The following is a 10,833-nucleotide window of genomic DNA, read 5'->3' as shown; positions in this document are numbered from 1 at the left end:
CTAACCTCCCTGATATTAATAATGGTGAGAGTGTTAGCATGTCTTGGAGGTATGATATATAATGCTAACCTCCCCTGATATTATAATGGTGAGAGGTTAGCATGTCTGGGGTATGATATATAATGCTAACCTCCCCTGTTATTGTAATGGGAGAGGTTAGCATGTCTTGGGGGTAAGAAGTTAGCCAAATGTTAAATTGTTCTCTGGGTTATTGTGAGACATTAATCACATCATATATCATATGGTGTTGACCTAATTCCACCCATCAGTCACCACACCTGTACTGTTGATTTAAGGTTTTGGAGATTTCTTTTCAGTTTGTTTAATTCGTTTGAAAACATCCAATTTATTCGGCATGCCACCCAACAGAGCATATAGACTTTAGCTTAATCACAGCCCAGGTTTCCATAGTTATCATGCGATTGTTGCATTCCTTACGTATGAACATTGATAGTTGTCATTGAACCTCTTCCACACCTATTGTTAGTCTGAAATCCAGTCAGTTTCGGCTGACATTCACTCCATGTACTCTGTGTCATTGCCAAACAGTTTATCATGACAAGGAGTGGCAAGGAGGGGAATGAGAGCTGAACAGACTGGGACCCAGACTAAGGTATTGTCCCTGGGAATATTGCACAATGTGACCCGTTTCCCCCCCTCCCAGATAACCAGTGTATAAATGCCTCGTTTACAGGTGGTTCCAGCAGTCAGCATCAACATTTGGTAAGTCAGTACTCCTCTCAGATCACTATTCATACTGTATGGTTAAACAAAGTTATTTTGGGTTTGGTGAAATTAATATATCTGAACTGACTAAGTTTGAAATGTTATAATACCCTCCAGAGAATGTGTGTCCATGCTTATATCTATTATTGTATTAGATGTGTTGTTATAATACCCTCCAGAGAATGTGTGTCCATGCTTAAGAAAGTGTGTCTGTGCTTAATATCTATTATTATATTAGATGTTTTGTAACGTGGTTAATTGCAGTCTTGTGACAGAAAATAAAATGTGTTTTATAACCATAGGATGACCTGTATAGATACAGTCAAATTAAATCAAGTCCAACTTGCATTTAAACGTGACTGACTGGATGTAAATTGTGGATAAATTGTGGATGAATATAATCAGTGTATTTTCCTTCAGGTTGTGTTCCCCGTTTCTGCCCCTGTAGAAGTAACTAGTGTTGATGAGGATGATCCTGGTGGCTCTGCTGGTGCCTCTACTGGTTCTGTCCAGCGCTGGACGTACCTCAGGTACACACATATATACTACATATTAAATACATCAACAGCTGGACATACAGTGCCTTGCGAAAGTATTCGGCCCCCTTGAATTTTGCGATCTTTTGCCACATTTCAGGCTTCAAACATAAAGATATAAGACTGTATTTTTTTGTGAAGAATCAACAACAAGTGGGACACAATCATGAAGTGGAACGACATTTATTGGATATTTCAAACTTTTTTAACAAATCAAAAACTGAAAAATTGGGCGTGCAAAATTATTCAGCCCCCTTAAGTTAATACTTTGTAGCGCCACCTTTTGCTGCGATTACAGCTGTAAGTCGCTTGGGGTATGTCTCTATCAGTTTTGCACATCGAGAGACTGAAATTTTTTCCCATTCCTCCTTGCAAAACAGCTCGAGCTCAGTGAGGTTGGATGGAGAGCATTTGTGAACAGCAGTTTTCAGTTCTTTCCACAGATTCTCGATTGGATTCAGGTCTGGACTTTGACTTGGCCATTCTAACACCTGGATATGTTTATTTTATTTTTTTAATTTTTTTTAACCATTCCATTGTAGATTTTGCTTTATGTTTTGGATCATTGTCTTGTAGGAAGACAAATCTCCGTCCCATTCTCAGGTCTTTTGCAGACTCCATCAGGTTTTCTTCCAGAATGGTCCTGTATTTGGCTCCATCCATCTTCCCATCAATTTTAACCATCTTCCCTGTCCCTGCTGAAGAAAAGCAGGCCCAAACCATGATGCTGCCACCACCATGTTTGACAGTGGGGATGGTGTGTTCAGGGTGATGAGCTATGTTGCTTTTACGCCAAACATAACGTTTTGCATTGTTGCCAAAAAGTTCAATTTTGGTTTCATCTGACCAGAGCACCTTCTTCCACATGTTTGGTGTGTCTCCCAGGTGGCTTGTGGCAAACTTTAAACGACACTTTTTATGGATATCTTTAAGAAATGGCTTTCTTCTTGCCACTCTTCCATAAAGGCCAGATTTGTGCAATATACGACTGATTGTTGTCCTATGGACAGAGTCTCCCACCTCAGCTGTAGATCTCTGCAGTTCATCCAGAGTGATCATGGGCCTCTTGGCTGCATCTCTGATCAGTCTTCTCCTTGTATGAGCTGAAAGTTTAGAGGGACGGCCAGGTCTTGGTAGATTTGCAGTGTTCTGATACTCCTTCCATTTCAATATTATCGCTTGCACAGTGCTCCTTGGGATGTTTAAAACTTGGGAAATCTTTTTGTATCCAAATCCGGCTTTAAACTTCTTCACAACAGTATCTCGGACCTGCCTGTTGTGTTCCTTGTTCTTCATGATGCTCTCTGCGCTTTTAACGGACCTCTGAGACTATCACAGTGCAGGTGCATTTATACGGAGACTTGATTACACACAGGTGGATTGTATTTATCATCATTAGTCATTTAGGTCAACATTGGATCATTCAGAGATCCTCACTGAAATTCTGGAGAGAGTTTGCTGCACTGAAAGTAAAGGGGCTGAATAATTTTGCACGCCCAATTTTTCAGTTTTCGATTTGTTAAAAAGGTTTGAAATATCCAATAAATGTCGTTCCACTTCATGATTGTGTCCCACTTGTTGTTGATTCTTCACAAAAAAATACAGTTTTATATCTTTATGTTTGAAGCCTGAAATGTGGCAAAAGGTCGCAAAGTTCAAGGGGGCCGAATACTTTCGCAAGGCACTGTATAAACTGGGTGGTTCGAGCCCTGAATGCTGATTGGCTGAAAGCCGTGGTATATCAGACCATATATTTTTACTCCTCTAATTTAATTGGTAACCAGTTTATAATAGCAATAAGGCAACTGGGGTTTGTGGTATGCATCATGCCTAAGAACAGCCCTTAGCTGTGGTATATTGGCCATGTACATATATTCATGCCTTATTGCTTAAATAACCCACCACACAACTGACTTCTGCATTTTCCCTGCTCTTTAGTCTCAGAACCTTAAAATGGAGGCATCAACCTAAAAAGACGATGAACCCATATATTCCCAAATTCCCACAGGTACGATTGTCACCAGCTGCGAGGCGTGTCACGAACAAGCCGTCTGCCGCACCTCCCCCATGGCAGGTGACATCACATGCACCTGTAAGAAGGGCTTCTCCGGAGACGGCCTCATCTGTTTACCTGGCCACACCGCCACCGCCACCGCCACTGACCACCACGCCCCTCGTCGTGTCCGCCGCTCCTACCCCACCTCCAACACCAACCTTGCCCATGTCCGGTTCAGCTGCGGCTTCAACGAGTGCGCCGACGGGGAGGACTGCATCACGGTCGACGGCATCCAGCAGTGCTCCAACCCCTGTAAGATCTACACGGTCCTGAACGACGCCTGGCGTTCCACCAACAACCACGTGGGCAACAAGCACTGTGACCGCAACGTCCGCTGGGACGGCTATTACCGCATGTTCATCGGCAACCAGAGCGTGTCCATGCCGGACAAGTGCGTGGATTCCTTCAAGTGCGGCACCCAGGCTCCCTTGTGGCTGGCGTTTCCTCCCCCCCAGCAGGTGGATGAAATTGTCCAGAGTGCAGTCTGCGCCAGCTTCAATGGGGACTGCTGCTGGGTGCAGTCTCAGCCCATCCACGTCAAGGCATGCCCTGGGAACTACTTTGTGTACAAGTTCGTCATGCCTCCCGGGTGCTACTTCGCCTATTGTGCATGTAAGGTTTCGCCTCCTGCTTTGCCAAGTTCTGAGTGGGGTTTGTTGTTGTTGTTCTGCCTTTTGAATTGAAGTTATTGTATTTATTAACTGTTTACTACTTAGTCATTCACCAGCTGGTTATATACACCATGATGTTCTTCTTATGGCCCTAGATATCAACAGTACTCAGCATATTCATCCATTCATTCATATTGATTCTGGTAATACCAGCATACTAGTTCTTTCAAAACATGATCGATGAATGTTCCCTCATAACTGTCTCTCCTGTTTAACGCCTTGTTCCAGATGTGACAGCTCCCACCACAACACCAAAACCAGTCAGAACAACAACCACAACAACAACCACCACAACAACAACAACCACAACAACAAAAGCACCTGTAAAGGTCAACACGACAACACAAACCCCTGTAAAGGTCACGAAGACAACAAATGCACCTGTAAAAGACACCACAACAACACAAACACCTGTTAAGATCACCACAACACCGCAAACACCTGTTAAGATCACCACGACAACACAAACATCCGTAAATATCACCACTACGACAAAATCACCAGTAGATGTTGTCACCTCGACAAAAACACCAATAGACAACAATCGCACCACAACAACAACACAGTCACAGGTTGCCACGACTACGCCAAAAGCAATGTGTGGTACCTGCAGAGCGGGGGAGACCTGCGTGAGCACCGATGGGGTCACTTGGCGGTGTGAGAGGCCAGGTGAGTTCTCAGAAAACACCTGCTTGAGGACCTATGTACTGTACACTCTTAGAAAAAAAGGTGCTATCTAGAACCTAAAAGGGTTCTTCGACTGCCCCCAGAGGAGAACCCTTTGAAGAACCCTTTTTTGGTTCCAGGTAGAACCTTATTGGGTTCCAAGTTGAACCCCTTCCCTAGAGGGTTCGACCTGGAAACAAAAAGGGTTATCCTATGGAAACAGCCGAAGAACCATTTTGAAATAACTTTTTCTAAGAGTGCATGTGAGAATTTGTAATTCCTTCTTTTCATTTGGGGTTCTTGAATAACACTCTTTCTTTCTTTTCTCATTCCTCTGTCTCTGTCTTTCTCTCTTACAGATCAGCCTGTTTCTCATTCCTCTGTCTCTCTCTTCCTCTCTTACAGATCAGCCTGTTTCTCATTCCTCTGTCTCTCTCTTCCTCTCTTACAGATCAGCCTGTTTCTCATCCCTCTGTCTCTCTCTTCCTCTCTTACAGATCAGCCTGTTTCTCATTCCTCTGTCTCTCTCTTCCTCTCTTACAGATCAGCCTGTTTTGCTGCACCCAGAGGTAGTGTGTGGGCGGAGCCTGGTACAGGTGGGTCTCAACAGGACTAACCTGGAGGCCGCTGGTCTGGACGCCACCACCGCTAACCTGGCCGACCCCCGGTGTACCGCTCACGAAGAGCGTGGCAGCATGGTATGGTACCAGGTGGAGCGCACGGAGGGCGCCTGCGGAAACACTCTGGTGGTGAGAACAAACCCGTTCACCCCGTTCCTCACCGAAACGTTCAACAGAGAACACCTGCTGTGAGACATGTTGCCATCAACAGAAAATAATGGACAGATGAACTGAAATAGTCCAAGAATTATATTATTCTGAGAACTGGTGAGAGGTCCTCTCCTGGCTTCTAATATTCTTCCCTTTTCCCTCTTTCACCAGACAAACGGAACGGACGCCATCTTTTCCAACAGTTTATTCATCTACCACGTTCACGACGTGTCCTTCAGCCGACCCGTGAGCGTGCCTTTCTCCTGTGCCTACCCTCTGGAATCAGAGACCAGCCTGGATGTGGCCATCAAACCCTACCTGTCGTAAGTGGAGACGTGACGGTAAACACTGTAAAACATGGACCATGTAACACAACAGGGGTGGGTGTTTATCCCACTGGATTTAAACATGATAATACTTCTAAAACCAAACCCTGTAACACAATGTAATATAATGTACCACAATGTAAAACAATGCAGGCGAACACATGTCGGACTGTCAGTATCCTGTTAGTGTATAGACAGTTTATACTCCAAACCTGTGGTTCTTGATGATCCTTTAGGTAACTAGTTAAGAGTTTATCTCCTCCTCTGTTGTCACACCCTGACCATAGAGAGCCCTCTAGGTTCTCTATGGTGTAATAGGCCAGGGTGTGACTAGTGGGGTTTCTAGGTATTATATTTCTATGTTCTGTCCACTCATCACACTACTGGTTGTTCTGGTTGTTCCACCAAGATACTCAGCTGAAGCTGGCTGTATAATGGTGTTAAAACTATAATAATAATCATGTCTTATCTTGCCTATCTAAAGTGACTTTGGGTGTCTTGAAAAGTGTTTCAACAATAATGTGTATTTATTATTTTTATTAGAACTATTTTAATTGTAATTATAATGAATATAAATAATAATATTAACGATTCATTTTACTGAGCCTGTAAAGTACATTTCTCACCCAAGGCACTTTGTTTGTCCTTCACCATCTCTGACTGCATATCTTAACTGATGGGCTCTGACTCCTAAACTTGAAATATTGAATACTATGGTCAGGTTTCTACACCAGATGTTAATGGTTATCTGGAGGAGGAATGTTTGTGGTGGAGGCAGTTAAGCTTGGAATGTTTTGAGTAAAGGAAAGGCAATCACATGGTTGCAGGAACTGATAAGGATGGAGAGATGTGGGTTAGTAAACATGTCATGTTTAGAGGGAAGGAGGATGCTCCACCCACATTGGGGTCTATATATATACTCCCACTGGTGGAAACATGTCATGTTTAGAGGGAAGGAGGATGCTCCACCCACATTGGGGTCTATATATATACTCCCACTGGTGGAAACATGTAATGTTTAGAGGGAAGGAGGATGCTCCACCCACATTGGGGTCTATATATATACTACCACTGGTGGAAACATGTAATGTTTAGAGGGAAGGAGGATGCTCCACCCACATTGGGGTCTATATATACTCCCACTGGTGGAAACATGTCATGTTTAGAGGGAAGGAGGATGCTCCACCCACATTGGGGTCTATATATACTACCACTGGTGGAAACATGTAATGTTTAGAGGGAAGGAGGATGCTCCACCCACATTGGGGTCTATATATATACTCCCACTGGTGGAAACATGTCATGTTTAGAGGGAAGGAGGATGCTCCACCCACATTGGGGTCTATATATATACTACCACTGGTGGAAACATGTCATGTTTAGAGGGAAGGAGGATGCTCCACCCACATTGGGGTCTATATATATACTCCCACTGGTGGAAACATGTCATGTTTAGAGGGAAGGAGGATGCTCCACCCACATTGGGGTCTATATATATACTACCACTGGTGGAAACATGTCATGTTTAGAGGGAAGGAGGATGCTCCACCCACATTGGGGTCTATATATACTACCACTGGTGGAAACATGTAATGTTTAGAGGGAAGGAGGATGCTCCACCCACATTGGGGTCTATATATATACTCCCACTGGTGGAAACATGTCATGTTTAGAGGGAAGGAGGATGCTCCACCCACATTGGGGTCTATATATATACTACCACTGGTGGAAACATGTCATGTTTAGAGGGAAGGAGGATGCTCCACCCACATTGGGGTCTATATATACTCCCACTGGTGGAAACATGTCATGTTTAGAGGGAAGGAGGATGCTCCACCCACATTGGGGTCTATATATATACTCCCACTGGTGGAAACATGTCATGTTTAGAGGGAAGGAGGATGCTCCACCCACATTGGGGTCTATATATATACTCCCACTGGTGGAAACATGTCATGTTTAGAGGGAAGGAGGATGCTCCACCCACATTGGGGTCTATATATATACTCCCACTGGTGGAAACATGTCATGTTTAGAGGGAAGGAGGATGCTCCACCCACATTGGGGTCTATATATATACTCCCACTGGTGGAAACATGTCATGTTTAGAGGGAAGGAGGATGCTCCACCCACATTGGGGTCTATATATATACTACCACTGGTGGAAACATGTCATGTTTAGAGGGAAGGAGGATGCTCCACCCACATTGGGGTCTATATATATACTACCACTGGTGGAAACATGTCATGTTTAGAGGGAAGGAGGATGCTCCACCCACATTGGGGTCTATATATATACTCCCACTGGTGGAAACATGTCTTTGCCTTATGCTGCTGTATGACCCAGTGGGTGAATAAACTTGGTTTCAGTTTTACTAAACGTCCGTGAAGTTTTCTACTCTGTTTATTTGTAATCTAACAAAACCAAATGTCCTATTGGCCCATTTGACAGGCTGAAGGGTTCCAAAGTCGGTAAGGGCTCCAGAGTGGGCTCCAACATGACTCTGTACCACAGCGACGACTTCACAAAGGCTTACCCAGCGGGCGGAGTCACCTTGCCGGTGGGTTCCGTGCTGCACGTGGGCGTGTCCGTAGAGGAGTCCGAGACGGAGCGTTTCGTGGTCGTTCTGGAGGACTGCTATGCCACACAATCCCCCGACCCTAAAGACATCATGCGATACTACATCATTCAGAACAAGTATGTGTGCAGGTGTCTTGGTTTATACTCAAGGAACATATGGAGGAGGTTTTCCCAGACACAGATTAAGTCTGGTCCTGGACTAACACTTTACATGGAGCTTCTCCATTGCTTTTTACTCCAGGATCAGGCTTATTCTGTGTCTGGGAACCGAACCCCAATGTTTGTGTATTTTTTGTTGCGTTATCTAACCTAAACCCATGACCCTCCCTGTTTCCTAGATGTCCGACTGAATTCCGTCAGGTGAGGGTGGAGGAGAGCGGCTCGTCTCTCAGGGCTCGCTTCTCTGCTCTGCTGTTCCTGTACCAGGGGGACTACCGGGACGTCTTCCTGCACTGCAGACTCAGCCTGTGTGACCAGAGGAGCTCCTCCTGCACACCAGTGAGTCCTGCATCTTTCCCGCTGACTCATCCACTCTGTCTCTGGTCTCTCTCTGGTCTCACTCAGTCTGTGGTCTCTCTCTGGTCTCACTCAGTTTGGGGTCTCTCTCTGGTCTCACTCAGTTTGTGGTCTCTCTCTGGTCTCACTCAGTCTGTGGTCTCTCTCTGGTCTCACTCAGTTTGTGGTCTCTCTCTGGTCTCACTCAGTCTGTGGTCTCTCTCTGGTCTCACTCAGTCTGTGGTCTCTCTCTGGTCTCACTCAGTTAGTGGTCTCTCTCTGGTCTCACTCATTCTGTGGTCTCTCTCTGGTCTCACTCAGTTTGTGGTCTCTCTCTGGTCTCACTCAGTCTGTGGTCTCTCTCTGGTCTCACTCAGTTTCTGGTCTCTCTCTGGTCTCACTCAGTCTGTGGTCTCTCTCTGGTCTCACTCAGTTTGTGGTCTCTCTCTGGTCTCACTCAGTCTGTGGTCTCTCTCTGGTCTCACTCAGTCTGTGGTCTCTCTCTGGTCTCACTCAGTCTGTGGTCTCTCTCTGGTCTCACTCAGTTTGTGGTCTCTGTCTAGTCTCACTCAGTTTGTGTGTGGTGGTTTCTGACTCTCCTGAGTCTCTCTGTCTCAGTGTCTGGTCTCTCTGACTCCTTCTCGTCTCTCTGTCTCAGTGTCTGGTCTCTCTGACTCCTTCTCGTCTCTCTGTCTCAGTGTATGGTCTCTCTGACTCCGTCCCGTCTCTCTGTCTCAGTGGCTGGTCTCTCTGACTCCATCCCGTCTCTCTGTCTCAGTGTCTGGTCTCTCTGACTCCTTCTCGTCTCTCTGTCTCAGTGTCTGGTCTCTCTGACTCCATCTCGTCTCTCTGTCTCAGTGTCTGGTCTCTCTGACTCTCTCTGGTCTCTCTGTCTCAGTATCTGATCTCTCTGACTCCATCTCGTCTCTCTGTCTAAGTGTCTGGTCTCTCTGACTCTCTCTCGTCTCTCTGTCTCAGTATCTGATCTCTCTGACTCCATCTCGTCTCTCTGTCTCGGTGTCTGGTCTCTCTGACTCTCTCTCGTCTCTCTGTCTCAGTATCTGATCTCTCTGACTCCTTCTCGTCTCTCTCCTCAGATGTGCACCAAAAGGAAATACCGCTCTGTCACCCCCTCTGTCCCCCTCGAACCCCTCACCATCGGACCAATCACCTGTGAGTACGACCTCTTATCAATCAAACGCAATAATAGATGTCAATCAAACAAATGATGTTGATGTCAGTGATGGACACTCAGGTAACTATGTAACTAAATAACAGTGTATTTGTTTTTGACTTTCAGGGTCCCAAAATGAAGATTGAACTTGTCCTGCTTCCTGTATCCTAAACAATCCAGTTATCTAAATGATTAATGTAAAGTTCATAAACCTATCTCACCTATACATCATTTATGTCCTAAACCAAGCCATTTAATATCTTACATACATCCAGTTATAAATAATGATCTTTTAAGGATATTTTTATATTTTTCTTACGACTAGGATAATTGGGGAAAACATTTCTATTTGAACCAACACAAATTAATTGTTGAACCTTTAACTAAGGCTTGAGTCCAGAAAGTGTATGTGCTGGTCACAAATGTTTGTAACGTGAAAATACATGGACATCTAGTTGAGATTATATCAACACAAACATCTCCCTTTTCTAGTTTAAACTGCAGCTGTAAAATCATTTCATCCTATTGCTCTAAAATGCTTTGTATGTTCAGTAATTTAATAGTGTTAATAAAATATAAATGATAAATATATGTATAAATGTATTAATGTGTGAATAATGTACTGGGCATGTAGTGTACTATTGCCATAGCTTAGTTCTTTCTCTGTGGGATCAGTCAAAACAATGATGAACCAGTAGGTGTCAGTATTACCCCAGAAACACTGGTAGAAGTCTGCATCATCACGACACAACAACAGCAGATTTACAAAAACTTTTTTATTAATTCAATAATTAACGGGCAAGTCCACCAATTTTCGACCTCATTTTCATTA

General features: G+C 44.5%; 1 protein-coding gene across 1 annotated transcript; it reads left to right on the top strand.

The window, feature by feature from the left end:
• The first annotated feature begins 1,146 nt into the window (after positions 1–1,146).
• LOC116373421 (pancreatic secretory granule membrane major glycoprotein GP2-like) lies at positions 1,147–10,596 on the top strand. Its single transcript, XM_031822000.1, has 9 exons — positions 1,147–1,256; positions 3,271–3,930; positions 4,218–4,658; positions 5,199–5,404; positions 5,597–5,748; positions 8,204–8,449; positions 8,671–8,830; positions 9,925–10,000; positions 10,128–10,596. Exons 1-9 carry the CDS (start codon positions 1,190–1,192, stop codon positions 10,145–10,147), a joined length of 2,028 nt encoding a protein of 675 aa, XP_031677860.1. The 5' UTR covers positions 1,147–1,189; the 3' UTR covers positions 10,148–10,596.
• The last annotated feature ends 237 nt before the right edge of the window (positions 10,597–10,833 follow it).

The sequence above is a fragment of the Oncorhynchus kisutch genome, unplaced genomic scaffold (genome assembly GCF_002021735.2).
Source record: "Oncorhynchus kisutch isolate 150728-3 unplaced genomic scaffold, Okis_V2 scaffold4043, whole genome shotgun sequence".
In the NCBI taxonomy this organism is placed as follows: Eukaryota; Metazoa; Chordata; class Actinopteri; order Salmoniformes; family Salmonidae; genus Oncorhynchus; species Oncorhynchus kisutch.
This window is presented reverse-complemented; position numbering and strand designations above follow the sequence as displayed.

Excerpts from the sequence above, each read along its gene's own strand:
- LOC116373421 (XM_031822000.1), top strand. The coding sequence starts at position 1,190 with ATGAGGATGATCCTGGTGGCTCTGCTGGTGCCTCTACTGGTTCTGTCC. Across the intron at positions 5,405-5,596 it reads CCTGCGGAAACACTCTGGTG|ACAAACGGAACGGACGCCAT; the intron begins GTGAGAACAAAC and ends CTCTTTCACCAG. Across the intron at positions 8,831-9,924 it reads GGAGCTCCTCCTGCACACCA|ATGTGCACCAAAAGGAAATA; the intron begins GTGAGTCCTGCA and ends CTCTCTCCTCAG.